The sequence below is a fragment of the Anopheles maculipalpis genome, chromosome 3RL (genome assembly GCF_943734695.1).
Source record: "Anopheles maculipalpis chromosome 3RL, idAnoMacuDA_375_x, whole genome shotgun sequence".
Lineage (NCBI taxonomy): Eukaryota > Metazoa > Arthropoda > Insecta > Diptera > Culicidae > Anopheles > Anopheles maculipalpis.
Genome location: NC_064872.1, coordinates 54,843,626 through 54,867,640, shown reverse-complemented (window position 1 = coordinate 54,867,640; position 24,015 = coordinate 54,843,626). Strand labels below are relative to the sequence as shown.

Sequence of the window (24,015 nt, the reverse complement as noted above, 5' to 3'; positions counted from 1 at the left end):
CCACTTGTGAGACGGGATTGACAATCTATTTACTTGTCTGGAGGGAGTGTAAACACGGATGCCCACGGAATGAGCAGGATGGAGACGATCAACAGCAACAAGGACGATAGTTTGTTTGGTGACACATAAGAAAAGCCATAAATCACACACACACACACACGCAGCAGCTTCGGGACACTTTCCCCAACCCAGCAGGAGATGATCGTTTGCCACTTCACATGCTTTACTACAATTCCCTAACCACAATTTCGGCCACATCCTATCGGACAACGATCTGCGGTCAGTACTGGAACACCGACGCTGCTGGGCCATTCCGCCCTTTTGTTGGGATGCTGTGCCACGCGCGAAACCCAAAACAGCGTTTCGGTACAGGCGGGGAAAATATGCTTCCCATTTTTCCAAAACTAATAAAAATCATTGACCCTGAATAAACTTATTTCAACAATTTGATATGGTGAATTAAATCTAATAACAGTAAACACCCTCGGCGCCGGCAGTACCGTTCTCGACACCAAGAGATTTAATGACTTCTCAACCCGTCGTATGAAAACATCCCTCTCGGTCGGTCGGCGGGACACCCTCGATGTTGCGGTGGAAAAAAACCGAGGGCCATTGCCAAACCAGACGCTTGCTCGACCCTCGTCGAGCAAGGATGTTTCGGTGCGTGTGTGTGTCGTGGCCCGCTGTGTTTGACGGCAGTGTGAAATGGTTCGTTTGGTTCAGGCGAGCCAGCACGCAAAACCGGCGTCAAACCGGGGCGCCCCTTTTGAGAAATAAATTACGAGAGAGGGTTTGCCAAACTCGGATTGTGCCACGGTTGTTGTTTGGGTGCTTTGGGGTGGCGCGAGGGAGAGCAAATGAATTGAGTCTTAATAAGTGATATTATGTGATTTTCATTCAATTGAAAACATTGCACCAAACCACCACCACCAGCGCATTCCCCTTCCCAGTGGGTCGGTTGTTGAGGGTAGCCAAGGGTGTCGGCTTGAACCAACGAGTACGCTAACGAGCGAGAGAATATATTGTTTCTACGATCCTGACTATTTAGCAAGAACTATCTGTTCATTGGAAGGGAGTTTATTCCAGTGGGAATGGTTGCCAAAATGCCTGCTGATAGACAGGTTTCCCGAGTTCTTTTAGAAGGTAATTTATTGATCACGCTTATTAATCTTGTTTACTGCACTTGGCGGATGATGACAGTTATTTGCTTTCTAAATAAAGTAAATAAAATTATTTAAGGAATAAGCCATACATTCTATTAAAATAAGAATTCCGCTGGATTCAAAGACTTCAGTATCAAATCAATTAATTGGATAACGCGTGCCGTATTGTACGATCTAATTCCTTAAATATCTTGTGCCATTACCCTACACAAGCTTAAAATCCACACACATTCAAACGGATGAGCTGGTGGATTTGAATAAAAACAAAACCAACAACCATTAGCCAAAGTCGTACGGAAAACCAACCAAATCCTAACAAACCTGTTCTGACAGTGACGAAATCGGACACCCATCCAACGCATCCTTGCTTCCAAAAAACTGTCTCACTCATCTTGTTTTACAGGCAAATCGGAAAACCTATCAAACGTTCAACATTACGCGCTCGAGCAACGGGCAAAAAAAACGGCCAACAAATCAAAGTGAGAATTCTGACACCTTGCAACAATCGGAAATCGGAATAAGTCAATTTGCGAACCTTCCGGGGCGGAGAACGTTTGCCGGCATTTCGCTCCCTCTTTAAAACTCCCAAACCCTAAGGCAAGCAGGGGAAAAACTTTGCCAACGCCGAGATCCGTTCCCTTAGCGTTTTTCGTTGACGCAACCGAAGCGGAAAAGCCACGGTGGGCCATATGGGAATTTGAGGCCACGCTGTTCTGGCCCTCTCGGTTGCTGCGCTGTTGATGTTGATAGATTTTCGAGGTTTTAAGGCAATCCGGGAACGCTGCCCTGCAGGCAACCGGGAGGAATAATGCGCTCGTTCGCTCACTTGCCGGGCGCAAAAAAAAAAAAAGTGAGCAATAAACCAATCCCTAGCCCGATGATGGGCGGCCAGACGTGTGAATCCTGACCCTCCTGCAGCGAGCCGCGTGAAAGCCCGGTAAGTGAGCCGGGGGAAATGTTTTATCCCGAAATCTCGCCCTAGCTTCTTGAATGTTTTGGCAATGGGGGTAGCATCGGATGCGAGGAATGCAAAGGGGACGAAATCTTGATGACTGTGCGTGATAATATATCCATTATCCGATTAAGTTAAGTGAAAATGCCACTTGTTATTTAGATATTCATTGGGCTTCGGGCGAGACGAGTGTCGGGGTGAATGGAACAGTCTGGACTCTAAGTGTTGGTGAATTTTCGGAACCGAGAACCAGGACGAAGCTAGGCCCTGGTGCCAGCGCTGGCTTTCTGTTACGGCGGACTTGATAAAGAGGCTTTTATAAGCCCGCAGGGAACTTGGGACTAAAATTTTCCTAGCGTGTGTTAGTGCGCGCACAAGAGTCAGAAGGTAATGCTCATCCCATGCATCGAAAGACTATCGGAGTCTTTCGAAAATTCTCCCGGGGGTTTGTTTTGAGTTTTGAGCTGTCGGAGGCAGTGAGTGGCAGAAGTTGGCAGGCAGACGCGTATGACCTTCCCCTTTAAGCTGTCAAGGCGCTTTCGGTGGGTAGTCGACGCGGCACAGACCGAAAAGTGAACAGATGACACCGATGTCCCTTGGACAGCCCGGGCTTGGGACGGCTCTTTCGTGTCGCTTATGCTCTCGTTTCAATTATCGCACTTTATGCATTGCCTAATGATTCCATTTGCCCGCTTTCGGCCGACTGTTTCGTGACAGCATCCATAGTTCACCGTCTCCGTCTGTCAAAACGGATGAAATGATTTTAATTTTCATCACGCGGGGACAGCGAATAAATGGGACGAGACGGTCACCTCCTTCGAATCAGCAGGGAACGGTTTCACTTTCAGACGATCCTCACGAACGCAACCGGAGGACACTCAGGACTCATTGCTGAATGAAGGAACTGTGCTTCGCTTGCAGTTCCAGATGGCGATGGATTACACACGGTGGTGGTATAGTTTTCACCATTCAATTTGTTGCGTAGAATCGAATGCAAAAACTTTGAACATTCATCAACGATTCCAGGGAGGATGTTTTGAGCGATATTTGACAGCCGAGATTTGACGCGACACTTTCGTACGCTGGCAGTGACGCGATGCTGGTACCACCGAGGGATTAGTTTCGCTATTAGCAGCTGCTTCCCTCGCAGTTTTTTGTCCCAACTTTCGCCACATTGCGTGCCACATTCGAGAGTCGGGGGATGATCGGGAAATGAATCTTCTCAGAGTCGTTAGATATATTTATATTTGATATTTTTTCTCCACAGGGACTCCAGCCAATCGCCGTGTCGCAGATGACGGCAGCGGCATGAGCCGTCCGTCCGTTTCCGGGTGGTCTGCAGCACCGTGTCAGTTTGGGGCCGGTGAAAATTCATCACTAATTAAAACCGTACCGATTTCATCAATTAATTAAATACTCGGTTCGGTGGCATTTTTCATTCTGCCATGGCCGATTTAATTTTTACGCTGAAACGAAACCGGATGGCCCCGGCGGTTGGCCGGGTGCGGGTATCGAACGGAAAACCCACAAATTGCGCACCGTTCATTCAAAGCGAATTCGAATCACAACGGCAAACATCCGAAGGGAGGCGAAACCGAATTGGACGTTCCGGCAAAACGATTTGAATTCGGAACCAAATTGAAAGTGAAAATGCAAATTGATGAGTAGGCAGGCTGGTACTGGTGGCAGGAGGTTGTATGGGTATTATTCAAATTAAATTAAGGACCTATGAAGGGGGAAAAGCATCACAAGAGCGCACGAGAGATAGCCGCCCGCTCCATAAAAGGGTTGTTGAATAGAAAATTAAACTTTATTATAATTTAATATGATTAGTCCTACAGCGTTCCCAATCGTGGCGAGGGCACATTACGGTGGTGGAATAGAATTTGGGGAAAGGCGTTTTTCTCCTCCCAGCTATTGCTTTGAGCTTTGCGTGTAGGCTGAAGAGAAGACCAATCCTGGATGTTGGTAGACCTTATTTAAAATTTAATCAATAAAATAGGGAACAACCTTCGTCCTTCGATTACGTGTTTTCATCTTGACCCAAGCTTGCGGTGATAACTGCCCAACTTGCTCAACTTTTATTCTAATTTGTAAGAGATATCCGAGGAATCTGATCTATCTGTGAGGATTTTCAGGTCAAAATAAGCGCTTGGCAGGCAAAAAGTAGACAGCAACTTGGAGTGTTGCAGACTACCAAATGTATCCTCTGCATTCTTTTAATCCAAGAAACAGATTTTCTACACCAATAGAGACTCTCCTGGGCTATACTAAATACAATAACACAAGGTCTTCCATTAAAGCCATACATCATTGTTGTGTTTGACAGTGTTGGGGCAGGATAAATTACGCTTATTCTTATGGCGCGCAATTGTCGTTATTATGTCATACCTTTGTGTAAGCAATGTGTGCGGGACGCGAAGAAATAAATCGATCAAAATACCTTTGCGCTCGTTGAAATTAGCTCCAGCGCAGACACTGTCCTGCCTTTGCAGTGTGCTCAAAAATGGGCATGTTGCAGACTTTAAACCAGCTCCATAATTCACAGGCTCACTCATTTGGCCACTTTAGACGGCATTAGCGAGGACGCTCGTGCCAGTGGGTGTTGGCAATGAAATGCACAATCCCATGCACGCGGTACCTCCAGATGGTTTCCCTTTAAAAGTCATCGTAGCGCGACGAGCGCAAATAAAAAAGCACAACACCCCCTCCTTACAGCGTTGTTCGTCCTCGGCGTCGTCTAGGATTGGTGGTTCTTTGCTATTTCTTCTTGCGCTAAATACGGTGACACCCCATCCCCCTTGCATTGCCATCAGCCCTTAATAAACACATTAAAGTTTCATATTATAAATGACTTTCTAGCGAGAAACGTATGCCGACGTCGTAAATTATGGTCCCACAGCCTCACGGGCAGTTCCGCCGGGTGTAATGTCCTGACGGCGTGAAAGAGAAAGTTCTTTTTTCGGTGGAAGATGGCAGCCGGGAATCGAATCGAGCCGGCAGCCCTCACTTTGATCCTGTCGGTAAACAAGGCACCCCGACCCGAGTTCTCTCCCGGAACCTTCCCCGATGGTATGGATACACGCTCGACTTTCCTGCCGTGATTATAATCATCACTTAGCCGTAGCATTATCGATGATGTTGTGTTTCCCGTCCCTTCCGCACAAGGACTCTCGTGAGTGTATGTGTATGTGTGTGTGTATGTATGTGTTGGTTTACATGCGTGTGATGGGAGGCCACGAAATTTTCCAAGCGTAGGGGTGCATTAGCGCGAAACAAAACGCAAAACGAAGGCACACGTCCTGGGCCGTTGCAAGTCATTCAAGGAAGAGTGATGATCATAATAAGAAAGGTAAACAGCATCATCAACATCTTTGCGTGCATTAGGCGAAGAAAGCTGCCAGGGAAAAAGGCGAGGAAAAGTCTCTTCCGATACGATACGCTGCCCGGCGCTCGGTGCGATGCGATGGGATGATTTTCCCGTGAGAACGGCAAGAAAATGCAACGCTCTATCGAGCCGTTGTGGTTGGGAAATTGTTTGGACATGGGCACGAGTGGCCAAGCGAGCGAAAGGGAAGAAATAGGCAAGCACTACACTACACGCTCACGTTTTGTGCGAGAATGCTGGTGATCGCTTACCTTTATGATCACGACCACCCTTGTCCGGATCGAGGTCGTCCTTGTCCTTCTCGTCGTCCGAAACCATCGCATCGTCATCGTCGTCCGTCTTGTTCTTTGGCTCCCACGTCATCTTGTTCTCCTTCTTGAGACGCCGCCGGGCGTTCGCGAACCAGGTGGACACCTGCGTCAGCGTCATCTTGGTGATGATCGCCAGCATGATCTTTTCGCCCTTGGTCGGGTACGGGTTCTTCTTGTGCTCGTTCAACCACGCCTTCAGCGTTGCGGTCGATTCGCGCGTCGCATTCTTTCGGCGGGCTGCCAGATCGTATCCGGCACCATATCTGTGTTGGAAGATGAAAACAGGAAAGATGTGTTTAGAAACGGCTAATCTAGTGCAGTACAGTGTAGCGAAAGTTGGGATTTTATTACGGCAAGATCCATCTACTTTGTATGGCGTTTCATTGGATCATATTGGGATCAAAGTTGGAACCTCTTGTGCATACACACCCAACATCAGATACACTTCAGAAAGGCAACAGTAAATAAGCGGAAGAAGTATAACTACCATTAAAATGACAAATTGTCTTCGCTCCACGCTCGCGCTTGTGTTCGGCTGTCTGGATCGGTCGGTGGGCGCACTGTTCTTCCAGGCGACCTTCAGCCACACTCCAGCAACCGATCAAAGCGGGCCCCAACCGATGGTGGTGGCTTCACCGCATACCACGCTCCCATACCATGAGCGCTTCAGTTTTTGCTTCTTCTTAGCTGTTGGTCTTTCTCGGGCGAATATATTCATAATCATAAATCATGCATGCAACCAGCGGGTGGAAGCTGACCCATCCTGCACCACCCAGGTACACCTCAGAACAGAACACACCCAACCCGTCCCAAAAAAAATAAAAAAAAAAACGGGACCAATATGACAGCCCCATAAGGGACGGCGCGAAACATGTCACACGTTGCCTGTTGTCCCGGGACCCAGAATTCTCCACCGGTCGTGCCTTAAAGAATGTGTCCAGATGCGCCAGACTGGGGGATAACCGCACCGAATGCAACGGTGGTCTCCAGACTTTTCTCCCTCTGCACTGTTGCAGCGATTCCTCAGAGTCTAGCCCAACGAGGCTTCCCAACGGTTGGCGTTCGCTGGTTCATAAATACCAAAGCATAATAATTATTTATTTGTCTGTTTGTTTTCCAGTTTGTCCACAACTTGGCTACTTTGTGTGGCTAGAAAAAGCATTCGCAGAGGACACGAATTTTCTTCAGCTTCAAGTTCAAGCACTGTTGTGTACCCTTTTTTCCGCTATCATTCGAGTGAAATAAAATGTTATCGTTTATTCGATCCGAATCGTTGTCTTGCTTAATCCATGTGCATTTCTATGTTCCCTTGCTGGCATTCCGCGAACCCCTTGCCATGACCACGACGACTAATTCATTCGCTGGTTTTGGTATTGTTTGTTCTTTACAGGGTCCTCCGATGAGTTATGGCCTCCGAAAGGAGTAATTTATTCAAGTTGAAATATTAGTTCCAGGTCAATTCGTGACTAATAAATTCATCATCATTTAACAAATGATTACAATAATTCTTTTGCACCGCGCTCGTTGTCGCGCAACCGCTGCGAACACACAATAGGAGAGTGGACTCGATCGAGCATCATCCAGATCAAAGCTCATTTCGTTAGATAAGCATGGCTTAGAAATCTTGCGCCGTCCTGACCGTGCCGAAGAATGAATAAATAGTTCCCCCATTTTGTTAATCCCCATCCAGAAACAGCGTGATAAGACTGATTCCTTTCGGTGTGCTTAAAATGAACCAGTTAGTAAACTACACCTGGCCCACCAGAAGTGGACAATCGTGGTGTTTAAGATTTAAATTGATCTTCAAAAGATGTAAACTGGTACTGGAACCGCTTCCGCCTAAAGACCAGTAGCAGCTCGAAATGGAAGCTCGTGGCATTATAACAAAGTGAGAACTTCACCGGCATTCTTCATAATCCCCAGCCCAGGGGTCAGCCTAGAAATGAGCCGGGACCACCTCGGGTGGCCACGATCGCTACCGCACGGTGAGCCGGCTGCCAGGTACAGCGCTGCGCTGTTTTGTGAGCGTCTCTCGCGTACCTGCCGCCCGATGCGGAGGACCACGCGCTGGATCGCATTATTTATTTGATAAACCAAATGAGCATCAATTCCGTGGCTAAATACAGATGTTATCGGATCGTACGCCTGGGTCTCGAGTGGACGGCTTGCTCCTGCCGGTCTTATGTGTGTCTGTGCGAACATATTACAGTGAAAATCCCTCCCGAACGCTCGCCGATCCGTCCGCACGGGGCGTTTGTGGGAGATCACTCACCGCCGATAATCGCAACCATCACCAGGTTCCCGGACTATCGGACTTCTCGGCACACCAGCAGCAGCAGCAGCAGCAGCGGGAGACAACGTGTTCGTGAAAAGACATCGAGCTACCGTAGAGCCCGGTATTATTGTTGTCGATTTTGATCTTGTTTCTTTTCCCCGTCCTATCGTGTCTCATTTCTTTTCTGCTTCTTTTGCCCTCGCTTCTGGTCATTGAATGTTGCCGTTTGCTAGCGAGAACCGGTGGTCCAGTGCCCGAAACGCTCGATCGGACACGGATGGAGACGCTCCCGAACTGAGCTGACAAGATCAGTCTTATTCTCGATGTAAAAGAGTCGTGCATCGCGGGATAAACAAAACCCCCATCAAGATTAATAACGGGTAATGAGCACCAATTAATTAAAGTTGAATAATAATCGGCCACCGTGCAGCAATTCCTGCGTACGTTTCGCCAAAGTCATTTGTGACAAAAGCGCACATGAAAGCAAAACATGAACTTTTAAAAGGGCTTTTGAAAAGTGACTGTTTATAAAATGAACGGTGTTTGCAGTGGAAAACCAAACAACGAAAAGCGGCAAATGAGCGTCACATCTGTGACGTGGCAGATTTGGTCCTGAAGTAAGTATGGGAACAAAAAAAAAAAAAGGAAAACAACCATCAAATACCGCAAAACTGTCACACACATATGTACAGTGCAGAACGAAGCTTCACGGGCTTGCGGTTATGGCTTTCACTTCGGATTGACAGCGAGAGTCGAGCCGAAAGCTTTAAAAACGCCCGTCAGGATTTGTGCATCGGTCCCTGTCAATCATGCGGTTTTCCAGCACGCATTAACTGCAAACCACCGCCGATGGGGATGCACTGACCGTGAGGGTGAAGCACGATGGAGGGTTTTTGAAAATATGAAAATTAGCAACCACCATATCGATTCGAATGCACTTAGCGTGAGCAGTTTACTAATTTTTGCAACTGACGGACATTCGCGGTTGATTGCGCTCGTGATGGTGCTGCTCGCTGCTTATTCACTCCACGGGATGTCACACGGATGGAATGGCCTCGGCGTGCTTTTCTGCAGCATCCATTATCACCCACATTCACACAAAAAGGGAGAGAGAACTTGTTGGGCAGAATGTGAGGGATGTCGGATGCCGTCGGATGAACTATTGGCCGGGCAGTTAATTTTATTTATATTCCGCTGGATTCTGTCCGGTTTCGCTGCTAAAGCGTTGATGGTAGTTGAGTCTCTGGGAAGGGGGGGGGGGGGGGGACTAGAGGGTTGCTCACTCAGGGTATGGGGAGACATGATCACGAACTGGCAAATTGAAAAATAAGCACAAAAATGGCTTCACCAAGCCCCGCGTACCGATACGACAGGACTACAGGAACGCAATTGCCCGGTTCGATGTGACAAATGGGTGCGCGAGGCGTGTGGCGCGTTATTATGTTTGTTTTACTTTTTTGCTCATTTAGTGCAGACTGCTAAATCTGCTGCTAAGCTTGCATTCCATGCATATTGCAGCGAATAAATCATCCATGATTAAGCAGCCAGTCAAAATGGACACAGCAGGTTCAACCGTGTGTTATCAGCTGTTGGAAGTAAAGTCAAACGAAACCGTTTAGCTTTCGTTTAGTTTATTTTGTAAGCATTTGCTACTTTTTTTTCCTCAACGTCATAGATGCACAAATTTGGGAGGAACGCTCGTCGTAATAAATGGAAAAGTTTCAATCCATAAAACCTGTCACATTTTAAAATGATTCCTGTTTCTGCATAAAAACTTCCCCCATTTCATATGTAAATGATGTTCTACGAATGAAGAAGCGTGTAAGCAACATGGAAGCACCATGAAGGAGAGACGACGCACATTGCAATAATCACAGTTTTGTATTTAGGTAATAGTTGTGTGTGCGATAAGCAACAGTGCTGAACTTGAACCGGTAGTTGTTCGAAACTATTCAAACGTTAATGCAAACATGTTATGATGAAATGCTTGGTGTGCATGTGATTGGTATCAATCCACCCCACCAACATTCCCCATTTTTGCTAAATCGCTCCAAGACATGCAGACATCCTGTTTTGGCGTATGCATTTTTCGCCTCTTTTTTGCCAAGTCGTACGCAAATTGGTTGCATGATGAGCAAGTTTGTATGTGTCTGAGTCTGCTACGGGACTGCTTGGGACAAAGTTTTCCGCCTTGGGACGAGGCCGACGGAACCGGCCTGCCTCATGCGCACATCAGGTGACAGACACGCTCATTATCGTCGCCATGTTATTATGTGTGTTGTTAATTAGTAATTTTGATAATTGCAACAACACGTATAAAGATAGCCATGTTGCCGTTAATGCAGACGATGCGTTGAATCCAGACTTAGATTAGTGCACAAATAGCAGGAAATAGTAGGAAGCATGTTTACAACAAGTGATAAGACATGGCAAAAGGGGAGAGAATTCAGCATTTTTGTGTAGTCTTGATAGGTGTGATTAGTACTAAAGAAATCAACCAGCAACCAGTTACAGCAACATCAATTTTCATTTCTGTAAAAGAACATTAAAATATCCGACGAATATTCCGCTTTCGTGGTTGTGAATTTTAATTATGTCAAACGATATCTGTCATATTTGTTTACATCTTTGATATCTGTCAAACAGACACACTGTCCCGTCAAACTGAGTGGTTAATTTATCTTCTCCAGTGCTTCAAGCACTTTACTTTATACATTTCTAATACTTTTATACAATACGGCCGCCCCTGGCGAAATGAAAATCAAACAATATTTTCGTGAAAAATCGCTATAAATTTCTTAACTCATTATAAACCCGATGAAGCATGTGGTAGTCTTCTTAATTTAAACGATGCATATACCACGAAGCCCTTGACTTTTAATGACATTACCTTGTCATGGACCCCTGGATGCGAATCAGCGGACCAGCGCTGGACACTGAAATGCACTTTTTCACGTGCGTGCCCGGCCGCGAGTTTTATGCCTTATACACATGCTCACATGTCTATTGAGTGCAGTGACGATCAGCCAGCAGTTACAGCAGGTAGTAGCAAATTATCATATTTGATTAGGTATTAATTACATGCATTTTCGTCTGCATTTAATTACAATGCACCGGCACCACCACCCACCGGCCGCTCTTACGCCGGTATGGTAATGCACTCTTGCTGTTCCCGGTTAGCCCTGGGGAGCCTTACATGGAGTGATGGACTTTTATTTTCATCAACCACATCACAATGCCGTACCATTTGGTTTCGCGCCACACCGAGTGCTCACACCGTGTGGCGCACAGACGGCTCGGTTTTGATCAATCGCGCTACTGAGTGTGTGTGTGTGTAGGTCGGTTTGCCCGCGTGAGGTCAGTACAGGCACAATGGCAAATCTATGGATATTACGTGCATTTGATTGCCCATTATTAGGTGCAAATATTGTTTTCAGTTTTTACCTCTTTTTTTCTGCCATTTGTGCACCGTTTATTGTCTCAGTTTTGCTGTTTATCTGATACAATCGGTGTGCATTTCGAAACATACGTTACGAGTTGTCGAGTTGCATGTCGCTCCAATTTTTAGTGCAATTTGCATCGATGTCGTAATGGAATATGGTTGTAAGGTACACTTGTTCCTGCGCTAATTCGGTACTATCAACTAACGCTAATGGATACGTTTTTACGAGCAATATTTAGGAGACTAGATTTAGATGATTAGAGCGAAACCGATTGGTGGATAAATTGGAAAACGGATCGAATGAGTTTAGGAAGATTATTAATGACGACATTCTTACATTATTGGCGAATTAATGCTAGTTATTCAGACTAGAATCATTGCAACACAGAAACGTGATGGCGGAGACTGATGACTTCTCGATTATTTATTTAGTATTGTGTTCAAACTCGACTCCGAGTGTGAAGTTATAAACAGAGCGCGATCCCCAATTACGAAGGAAGAGCATTCGTGCTGAGTGCAGGGGCACTCAGTCCGACCAAAAATACATAAATATGGGCAACGTAGCACAGCGGTAATTAAAACTAATTCACAGCGAAAGAAAGCATCCGAACTTCCCAGCTCGTACATATTGTTTTAGATGCCCAGTTAAGCAAACAATGTATTCAAATATCTAGAGTAGAAATTCTTTAAAGCAGATCTTGTTACGATTCTTCCACGCTTCCTTTTGCTGTTAATTTAAATATTTTCACTGTTGTTCACTTGTTTCCTAGAAGAGCTGCCGAAGGGTCTGGCCAAGGACCCCTGTTCTTAAGGATATTTTTTTACATTTTATAGTTTATTGGACGTAGAATGCGCTGGATCACTTTAACTGTGAAGTGATCGAATAAACTTTGTTTAAATTAAAGCGCGATGCGATTGATGTTTTGATACTTTTGTTTTAAGCAGCTAAAAATAGCTGAAATAAACTATGGGAAAAATAAATTACTTTCTAAACTTTCTTAAACAGTCTGCTTGATCAAGAAAGCCTGCAACTACTTCAAAACAATATTAATAGAACCTTTGATTAGAAAGAGAATCCTTCTATTTTCATTTCCACTCTTCGCGGTTGCCCTCTAATCAAAGCAAATGTTTTTTGCCCTAACATAGTTTTCAACCCTTTTCACAGCTGTTTCGACGACGACGATGGCGTAGGCGACGACGCCAAGTTCACGGAAAATCCAAACTTTAAAACAAAGCCATTTTGCCACCGTCTACGCTACGTGACGGTTTGATAGTAGCAAAGAGAATTCCGTAGCGAAAGTTCCTTAGACTACTCCCGGTGGCAGGTCGGAAAACTAAATTCATTTTCCTCCGTGCGGTAGTAAAAATTTTCCTTTTCGCTGCAAAAGTCACTTTCATTCGACATCCTCCCAATAGTCACCCTTTCCGCCGAGAGCTTCGCCACCATTTGGGGGAAAATAGAAGCATCAACTTTATCGGGGGCGGATGATGCCGTACAAACTATTCAGCGTCAAGAGCACTACAGCCTGGCAAAAACTTAAAACATCCCTACTCACCCACACACACACACACACACACACAGTATTAAATCCTCAGTCGAACGCGAGAAGAACGCGGAAAGGACGAGACAGGATGAGGATGAGGTTCGCCGGCAAACACTTTTAACACCGTGTCGTTTTCGGTTCCACACCGCACCGATCCAAGGGTCATAAAAATGGATGTGAAACAATAGATTTAATAGTCGTACTACACTACTACGTACAAGCGAAACTTTTACTTGACGCCTCCCAGAGCTCACGCGCGCTTCTGGGTCTCTCTCACTCACTCCGTTGCTCTCTATCTCTCTCTCTCTCTCTCTCTCACGGCTCCGTCTTCGATCGAATGGCTTGAAAGGGAAGGACCACTTTTGACATGTACCATAAATTACAATTAAGCTCAACACATGTATCAACTGCACCGAAGCGCCTCGCCATTCCGCCTTTCCAACGCTGATGTGCATCGCATCGGGCCATATCTCGCTGTCCCGTTCGTACGGCATTGGTGCGTTATCCTTATTGCACGGGTTTTCCCGCAGCCTCATTTTGACACTTTTGCACACCGCCTGCGAGACTGGTGGAGCAATCAATTTTGGGGGGCCACGCTGTGCTTCTCGCTCGCTCATCATCTCTCGCGAGCGGTTTGGTGCGCGTTCGCGTGAGAATTTCCACGGGAGAAGATTGTCCGCCGCCACCGAGTCGAAAATTGATGATATCCCCGTGCCGGCTCTGCTCCATCACCACCACCGTGAACGAACCGGGCCGGACGGGCGACTTGATTTGCATGGTAGCGAGCGAGATTTTCAACGCGAGGTCGCGTTTTTCGCAAGTCGCCTGGCGGCGGAAAGCGAAATCTAAACGATCTCGTGTACGACAACCCAAATAGCAAACGCGCTAACGAACGAACGTGGCGAATGGCCAAACGTCACCGCTCTAATGTCACCTCGGCGGCTCGACCCGCTCTAAAATGGCTGGTTTCGGCGATGACGATGGTTTTAATTTTAGATGCTCGAGCGATACTTCGCCATTTCCCATTTACCGGGAGTGGTACGTAGCAGAATACTTTGCCGTTTGTTTTTTTTGTTTTGCGGCCACTGTTGCTGCATTTTTTTTTTGTGGGGAGGTATACGAAACAAACCACCTCAGGCTGCGTGATGGAAAGAGTGTTTTTATTTTGGGTGTGATTTCCCATTTGCAATGAGTTCGACTATACCGTGCCGTGATGAAGATGCCACACGACCAACTTTATCCAGCTGTACTCTCCCTCACTCTCAGCAGGGACACAAAATAAAACAAAAAGAAATCCCCTCTCCCTCCCCCCCCCCTTCCCCCTTTCCCATGGTTGTATCAGTGAATGATAAAAGACAAACAAAAAGAAAACCACAACAAAACATGTTTTCTAAAAATTGCATTTGCATCGCTCGCTGCATTTCTCCACTTTTCCCCGGGTGGATCCTTTGCCTAGTGTATCCCGGCTAGGCATGCAGCAGACTGTTGTCAAATTTGTTTTTCTTGTGCTTTACTCACCAACCACCCTCGGTGACCCCGCGCGACGTATTGTTTCGTGCAGTTTGTTAAAAGTCGCGTCTAAACAAATTGAATTTTTCACCCCAAGCACACACACACACACCCTTCTTGTCGTTGCCGCACCACTACCGTCGATCTTTTCCTTGTTTCATTTCAACCGTTTGCCGCCTGCCAGTTCGTGGTGGCGCTCTAATCTCGAGCGTGTGAGTGTTTGTGTGTGTAGCATAACGCCAGTTCAAAAGTGCTTCGAAAGCAAGCGATCGGCACTGCACGAGTGAGAGATGATGCCAAATATCCGGTGTTTAGCAAGCTGATAACATGATACCACCGAAAAGCTTACCACGAGCGAAGGGTGGAAAAGGGTGGGGTGGTGGTGAACATTTTGGCGGTGATGTTAGAGTTTGCTCTGGGATAAAAAAAAAAAGACATAAACGTGCTAAAACGGTTGCTCTGCTTAAAAATCAATCCACAAAGGAAACAATATGTTTCCTTCGTGGTGCTTGTTTTGTTTGTTCTTCTTGAAAAGTTTTGTTGAAAATTTAATAAATGTTGAAGGTAAATAAAATAACAACATTTTTGGATTGGCATTCACAAACAATCAAAAACAATTTACCACATTTTGCTTTATTAACTAACAGCTAGTTTTATTTGAAAGTATAAATATCCAAATTGGTTCCTCATAAACTAAACCTGAACTGCAAAGTATCAGTATCTTACGTGCCAAACTAAACACACAATTCTCCCCGTGGTTACGTTTCATGTTTCAACTTTAAGTAAGCAAACGCTATTAGGTCTACAGGTAAGCTCTTAATGTTTTACTAAAGAAAAATGACACAGTAATTTAGGGTCAGGAGTGGCAGATATCATGTGTTGTAGTTGTGCGTGTTCGACGTACATTTGACAATTAAAATACAGCATCACTTTTGGTCTTTTTTATTTTATTTTTTCCCCAAATCTTGGCACATTTGCAGCCAAAAAATGAAGCCTTGAGGTAAAGTCATTTTTTATCATGTCAATACTCAGTCACATGTATCTGCTACCGTCAAAAAATAGCTGGAGAATTTTGCATGAGAAATTGAATCCTGCGCACTATATTGTTCTTTAACGCACCGTATAGAACTTTAACCATTCGACTAACACTTGGTTTGATTGATGCAGAACTCTCTGCGGAAGTGGATAAGCTTCTCCATGGTAAAAAGGGGTTCCAAATTAAGTTGATTCGTTCTTGGGCTCAGCAGACGAGAATTCATTTATCTTTGATCAGGTTTTTGTGGGTGCTTGTGGATTTCCCACGCTTAGAAATCGCTTATTGAGGACCTTTCGTAAACAAAATCAACCTACACGAGGCAATGGAGAAGTTTCAGTTTCGCATCGATTTCTTGAACTGCTTGAAATATCCCGGGACATTTTATTCTGAAAATGATGTGGAATAGTTATTATTGTTGATCAACATTACTTTGAATAAAACCTGTATGTGTGTGTGTGTGTGTTTTTTTTTCTCGCAAAAACATCTCCCAACATTGGGAAACAAATCCTGCAAATTTATTTGCACACCCAAAACTAGCCATCTTGTAACTACTCAGCCGCACATACTGTCAGCGTAGAACAATGTTGTATCGGTTACTACTGACACACGACACACCGATAAAACCGAAACCCCAATCCGAGTGCGAGGAAACCCCCAAATCCCATGCCACCGAGCGTACGGAATGCGGATCGACTAAATCGCCGTGACTGAAACCCCGAGCCGCTCCAACCATCCAGCAACGAACGAAATGGCAGCCAGGAAAACGGTAACGCAGCCAATATACACTCAAAAACAAGATGCAAAAATACACAACGACAAGCACGATAAAAAATAGCAACAGCACGAGCAAGTTCGGGCGCAAAACCTTGTTATGAAATAGTCATGCGCATTTATGTTCAACGACCACGAGGAAGGAGGGGGGGGGGAGAGGGAAGACTCTTTTTTTGCCGTGTACATGTGTGCAGCACAACATAAGAATGTTGGTTGGATGTAGCATGTGTATGTGTGGGTAGGTGTATGGAAACCGAAACTCAGCGAACCGTATCGGCACAAGATGTGACGTAGGACATGGAAAACTTAAATTTTCCCTCTCGCCATCGGTCCACGCTCGAGGAAGTGGTGGGATGCAAAAAAAAAAAGGAAATAGCAATACCGTCCCCTAGAGTGCAGTCAGTATAGAGAGAGGAGGACGGTGAAGAGATGGCTAGGATTGAGGGTATGGTAAACATCAACAAAATCAATCCCAGTTGCCAGCTTTGTTTTACAACGAGTGACATTTTCGAGTGGCGATGATGGTGGGGCCGTTTTGAATGTTTCGTACGCTGAGCCAAGTAAGGAACTTGGCTCAGTTACGTTTTCTCGCCCATTTGAAAGACTGCTGGTTAGTGGGAAACACTATGATGATAGGGTGGATCGGAGATTGCTATCTCTATTAGCATTTTGTACACTAAAGTTCGTACATACACACACACAAACATATACATGATGGCCAAGGTATGCCATGTGTCTCTCCAGACGGGTAGGCACGTGGAGTTGGCTGTAATGTTTAGGAGGTTTTCCTGCAGGAAGTACTCAGTATAAACAGAGCATATTCAGAATTTCCATCCAGATTCTCGAGAGAGTGTTAGTGTGCAAAGTGTTTCGCCATGCACGCTCTCTCTCTCTCTCTCTCTCTCTCTCTCTCTCTCTCTCTCTTTCTTCCCGTTGGAATGGTTGTGATTGTATTGGATAGCCAAGCCTTCGACAAAGGGTTGTCACATACGTCTTCCCATATAATCTCACACAAACACATGGACCAACACTTCTTCAGCGATATAATACGATACAATCCCTCCCACCCAGATCATCAGGGTTTCCCTTTGTGGAAAAGCGGTTCCCAAGAACAACTGTTGGATATTGCTCCCAAGGCCTGCTTGGACACATTTTCATCGGAACAAATTTATCTCACGGCCTATCCACAGCAAAGGGGATGGCATCCACGCAACCTTTAAAACCATCCTTGGACACCCTGAGACAGGGGTAGCACACACTCCCCGATGCCGATGGAGCCGATTTTGTTGTTCTCGGTCTTGTCCTGGTCTTGTGCTGCTCGTTCAGTATCACTTTAAATTTATTCAATTTATACACGTGAAACAAAATGGCGGCGCCTAATCGATTTAATTTTATGATAATGGCGAATAACATTATACCGTGCTCCGTGCGGCCCAAGGGAAAGCCGTCCGCCAAAAGGGAATGATGGATGCAGCAAAGCACACACACTGCAGCCAGCTACTTCCCCAAACGCGGTTCTTGCGGTCGTCCACGTCCTGGACGATACACAGGGAACGGGAACGAGTTTTTCCCTTGCTCCTTTCTTCAAGCTCTGCCGGCCGTCGCTATGCTCCGGGAAAGGGGTGAGGGGGGTGCTATTGGCACAGGTTTCATCGGCGGCACTGTCGAGGACAACGCTGCAAGCCATCGAGAACGAGTGAACGAGCGAGCGAATTTTGCGAAAACCTTTGCGCTCAACACAAACGCTGACACGATGGACACCACTGGGGCACCAGGTTGTTGGCTCGGATTTGCCAACATGCAGCATGGGGCCCAACTTCGAGCCCAAAACCCTGACGTTCCTGGGAACGGAGGGGGTGAAAATGTTGTTTCCCTATCCCTCGGGGTAGTTTTCGCCGGGTTCGTTAGCATGGCGCTCGGATTCAATCTGCCGGCCCATCTTGTCGCCATCTCGATGCCCGTTATCAGTCGCCATGCAGTAGTGTATCCGCAGTGGTTGTGTTTGTGTGGCGTGAGCGTTCCCGGAATACCGAATCGCTTGTCGCAACAACTTCTTCCAGAACGTTTAAGGAAAGCGGGAAAGGGAAATTGTATGCATTTTTTTTTTATTTTCGTCTGTCACCAACATTCATTTGGTATTAATTGAGTGGTGGAGACGGTGCTGTGGATACGATTACCTTTTTTTTAGTTTGCCGAGGAAAGGTGTATATTGCGTGTTGGAAATTATTTGCATAAAAATTAGTCAAAATTAAAGAGATGGCGAGAGTCAATAATTTTATTTGCTCATTAACCAAGTTGGTCACCAAAATGGCAACAAAAACTAATTTAATTTGGTATCAAAGTGGATTATGAGACAGTATAGTAGGCGTAAAAATACAAAAATTAAGCCTCTCAAGTCTCAGCAGGTCCTAAAGTAGTTCACAAAAACAATAAATTAAATCGCTCATTTCTCTTCACTTGGAACGATGTCCATAAAGATTGTTTTTAAAAAACAAACACATAATCCAATCAAAAGCCGTCGGCACAACGTTCCTCTACTTTTGCTGCGGGTTTTACAACAATTTCACATTATTTTCATCGTTATTGAGGTCATAATGGATCATAAAATCAAAATTAAAATACTCTCTAGCGACCCCACAGAAAAGCTTCCCGTGTGTCCCCCCAGATTATCAGCAAGAAGCATGAAGAAATGGGCCATAATATCAGATCGTTATGATCCGCCAGCAATCATACGTTGAATGTTCGCATTGCTCCAAGTTCTACCACTAACATGTCTGCACACGTTCCATTTTCATTACCATATTTGCAATTTCAATTTTCACTGGCCCCGTTTTTTACTGCCGTACATCGAACGAAAATAAATGACCATCCATCGATGCCGAAAAAAAAAAAAAGCTTCCGACCCATGAAAGTATGATTGAAAATTGTATCAATAGCACAAGAATAACAAAAATCCTGTGAATCCATCGAATACCCAACCATCGAAATGGAAAAATGGAGAAAACAACGCACACAAGCCCTCAAAATATCCGTCTTTCCGCAAGATATCCGCCGAACAATTCCGTTGCGGTGAGAGACACTTTACCATGCCGCCTCCCAATCACTCCCACCCAAAACCACCTACCGCGGACGTAATAAAATATCACTCAATAAAAAATTGAAAAACGATTTAAGAGCCCATAAAAAATTCAAAAACTTTTGCTTTCCCCGAGGCGCGTGTCCTGCAAGTGAACGAAGTGCTTCCATGTTCTTGTTGCTTGTCGGCCGTTGTTGCGCTGTATCCATCGACGCTTTTTTTTTTTCTATGTGTGTGTGTGTGTGTGTTCTTGTGTTTGTCAAAGGTCTATTGAAAACGCGGCATTATCCATTTGTCCCTTCTTGGATGCCGTTTTTTGTTGTTTTCTTGCTGCTGTGTCTACTTCAGCCGGATATTTCCCATCCATTTTCCGATCTTCCGTGTGGGAAGAGACCTTTTCCCGGAGCCGTGTACTGTACGCCGTTTGCTTCCGATCTGATCCCAAGAAGCTTTCTGGTTTGCTACTTCCGTCGATTGATCGAAAAAAAATGAAAATGATTTTTTCGTTTTTTTCACTCAAGGAAGTTTTGCTTAAGCTTCGGTACAAAATTTGGAGCGAATGTTGTGTAAAAAATCATCAATCGAAGAGATTGTTTCCCTGTGCGTTGAATGCAAATGGCTCATAGTATTATGTAAAAAAACAAGTTAAACAGAAAAAAATACCTTCTTTCTGGTAGTTGTAACAAAATTTAGGAAAAGAGAAGGTCTTCTTGAATGCGGATGCTAAACCTGTTGAAGTTTCAGGTGTTAGTCGAGGCAGAAAGACGAACGTATTTTGTATTCCTTGTGCATCATTCTACTCACGGTTACGAAATACACACACGGAGAAGCCGGGAAATTCAAGACGTGGCCCAAAGAACACACGCGTTTCTTCACAGAGCAGAGAAAACCCCCATGCCGCTGCTACTTATTCTTATGCGTGCTCGGAAAATCCGTCCATATGCCACATGACAATGGTGTTGCTTCGCTTTTCAATCGCTTGCTCCCACGGCGAAATCGATCCTCGCCGTTGCTGGTCGTTAAAAGTGAAATCGAATGAAAATGTGACTAGTGTGTTCGCTGCACAATACGGCACCATTGCCGTAGGTGGAAATCGTGTGAAAATTCTATCATTTCTTCACCCACCCAACGTGCACGCCCGACCCGGTTCCTTCGGTCCTGCAAATCAAAACCGAAAAAGGGATGCTAAAGTGCCGCTAGCAAGCAATAAAAGAAATGCAAAAAAAAAACGAACAGTTTTCCGCGCACTCATCGAATGGAAAGTGTGAAAACAGCTCTTCATGGTAGAGCGAGCATACGGCCGCATAACGTGAGGCAAAAATGGAGGAAAAGAAAAAAAACGCCGCCAAAAAAATAAAAACGATTCCCAAAACCCAACAGTTCCTTCTGCTGGAGGAAAACCCCCGGATTGAGGTTTTCCCCGGCAACACACAACGGGGCCCGCTTTTGTTGGGCCGAAAGAAGGATCACGGGTTTCGCTCCGACCATTGCCTGGAGTGGCCTGACAAATTTCCCAGTTTCGGTACAATCCTTCAAATTGGCATTTTCGATTCACACTCGCTTTTCCCAACCGAAAGGGCCGGAACACGATTTTTCATCGGTATTAAATCGAACTCGGGATCCCTCCCCCCCCCCCCCCCCCAACTCGTGTGGATTGAGAAAAGCTTTCCTCCGATCGATGGTAGCGCGGGCAGATGGAAAGAAACTACGACGACGCTTCAAGAACGATAAATTTCCCACATGTGTTCGTACGTGTGTGTGTGTTCGTGTGAACGGATATGGGCCAGAGTTGTGCAAACGGTATCAGATTGATTCTTGGAACGATGCCTATTCATTCGGTGATACGTTCCGTGCCCACGCTCGTTCCGACCGTGGCACAAAAGGATGGCGAGGGCTGCCCGCACGGCAAGGACTCGGAGTCAATTTGAGGGAGTCTGTTTTGATTGAACACGTGAGTTATGCCCATAAATATGATTTGCACTTGTTTAGCACGATGTTCATCTCCATTTTGGTGGTGGCCAATTGGATCCACCGTGTGCCAGCTGGTGCCATAGGCAGCCTCCAAGTTGGATCGATTTCTAAAAAGCCGTACCTCTAGCCTAAACAAGTGTAGCAAAGAAGAAGTTCCCGTGAGGGAGAAGGAGGCAGTGTGCAGGGGTAAGAAAATAGACTTCCAAGTGTGATAAATCAGATTGCTCTGCTGGCGCTTGTTGCCCTTGACGGTGGCGCACCGACGGTCTCGTTGGAGGGTTTTTGTGTCTCCTGAGGATTTTCATTCCTTCGGAGTCTATTTTCGGAGTTTTTCTAGCTGCGAGCGGCTGTGTGGTGAGGATAGAGATTTATTCGGCAAGTCTAATGCACAAGCGTCAGGCAAAGAGTGGGCAAAGATCTATTGCCACTTAATTGCGGCACAATTATTCGGCCATTGATTGTTTGCTGGCGATGATTTCGTAGTTGGACCTCGATAATTGGGTGCTCTTTTGGTTGAATGCAGATGCCGTCGGTTGGGAGAATCTTTCTTTTTTCTTTCTCTCTTTTGGGGCAAAAATGATTTATTGACCATTGGAATCGAGGGGGAGTTCTTTACGATGTGCCAGAAGTACGTGAGCACATTGTATAGAGCGCCCTCAAAATGTTCATTGACAAAAATTGCGTTCCCATAGATCATCGAAAAACAGTGGATGACAAGCACAGCTAAAACTACGTTTCCACAAAACCAACTCCATTCATGCGCTCGTTTGAACATGCCCTAAAGCCCTGTTTAACACTTCAGCCATAGCGTTTAGCAATCGAAAGCGAACAGGCGCGTAATCATCGCCCATTCCCAGCCAACCAATCGAATGCTCACAATCGATATTAGATAAGTCAAATAACCTCAGCTTATGCATGTCAAACAAACATCACTCCCGTCGGTGGAACCGGATACATCCTCCACCACCGATGGACATGATATTTTGGGATGACAAATTTTATCCAATCAGCCCGCGCCCCTCGGCCGCCCCATCGCTTAGAGCTGCAGCTTAACTTCACCATCGGTCGCCGTATATTTACTGCGCACCCTGTTCTGTCCGATACACGGTTGTCTCACGGTTGTTGGCGTCGGCGGCGAGGGCGAATTACGGTAGCTAACTTTTTTGGGGTCGCAATGACTGATACCGACCCATCACGAAAAGGCAATCGCATGTTACGCAAGGCATTCGGTATGTCGATCGAACCGGCTCCGCGACACACCGGGGAACTCACGCAAATCGTGACCGGCACTGTCAGGGTGTCAGAGGAGCAGTTAGTCGGCCCCAGGTAGTGGCACCGCGTTGGTCGTTGGGGAGCTTCACGAACAAATTTGGACGACTTCTCGACGGTTTCCCAAAAAAAACGCAGAAATTGATCCGATTGTTCCTTTTAATGGGCAATATAACAGTTTAATGCACACGAAAATGACGAGCAATGTTTGTTGCTTGTTGGCGTGAAGCGAAAGAACGTAGCCCACAAAACTCCGGGAGGAAAACCGGTTAAGAGCGATAGAAATAATTCATCTTCCCCAAAAGGCTTGTGGTAAGTGATGGGCCGATCATGACCAAGAGCAGCTAACATATTTAAAAATCACTTCTTTCAATCCATTTGCTGCCCTAAGCCGATACTTAATGACCCAAGCGAACATTTTTGTCACACACTTTTACTTCACTTTTGTTTTATTTATTTTTATCCCTTCGAATGCATCGATGCCACACCAAATCAAATCACGAGTGACGCTATTAAACGAACATTCTTTAGAAGAAGCGGGTGCACCAGTGCTCCGGCAGGTTCCGACGCTTCCTGTGTGCAGCCAACGGCGGCCATTAATCAGCTCACGAGCGTAACTCTCTAAAGCATCATAATAATCAGCTACAACCGGCAATCTGCACGGTGTAAACAAGCTGCGACGGCCACACCACAAACACCACCGGACAGAAACTGCTGCATTGCTCTCTCCCTCTTCTTCGGAAACAGCTCCTCCTCTTTGGGTCAGAATTATGTAGTATACACACGCACAGGTGCCATACGCTTCGGGAGGCCCCGTTGATCAAATCTTGCACTAGTTTGAAGCATTTGAGCATTTCATGTTCACTGGCAAGCACGGTTGTGTCGGTATCGCCTTTCCTTACCACGCAAACTGTACCCCGTGCTCGCGATTGCAACATAATAGCTTCATATGTTATTCAAAATGATTCTCACCGGAATCGTACACATGCCCCACCAGCAATGAGACTTCCCGGGACAGAGCATCCCGGAATCGCCGTCCTCCACAGGCCCGACGCTGGATGACGCAAAGATGCTGCCCGGCTGATACTATCGATGGTTGAGCGATGGTGTGTAATTAAAAATTAAATGTGCATATGCAAGTTGCATGCCGATCCCTCCCAGCCCAGCGTGATAGTGCGTTGAAAGTTTGGTGCAAAATTTTGTGCCCCGGTGCGGTGCATCAGCTCCACTCAGCAGGACAATGGCGCCCGGCGATGTGTGCTAGTGGTACTGGGGTTGGTTGCATAATTTCCGTGATTATGGATGTTG

The 24,015-nt window shown here is 45.8% G+C and overlaps 1 protein-coding gene across 2 annotated transcripts in view; it reads right to left on the bottom strand.

Moving 5' to 3' along the window:
- The window catches only part of LOC126561657 (homeobox protein araucan-like), a 99,016-nt gene that overhangs the window by 3,994 nt on the left and 71,007 nt on the right, over window positions 1-24,015 (bottom strand). For both annotated transcript variants that reach the window (XM_050217942.1, XM_050217943.1), the window contains exon 4: window positions 5,755-6,077. In XM_050217942.1, coding sequence (XP_050073899.1) covers window positions 5,755-6,077 — 323 coding nt within the window. The remainder of the gene's footprint in view (window positions 1-5,754; window positions 6,078-24,015) is intronic.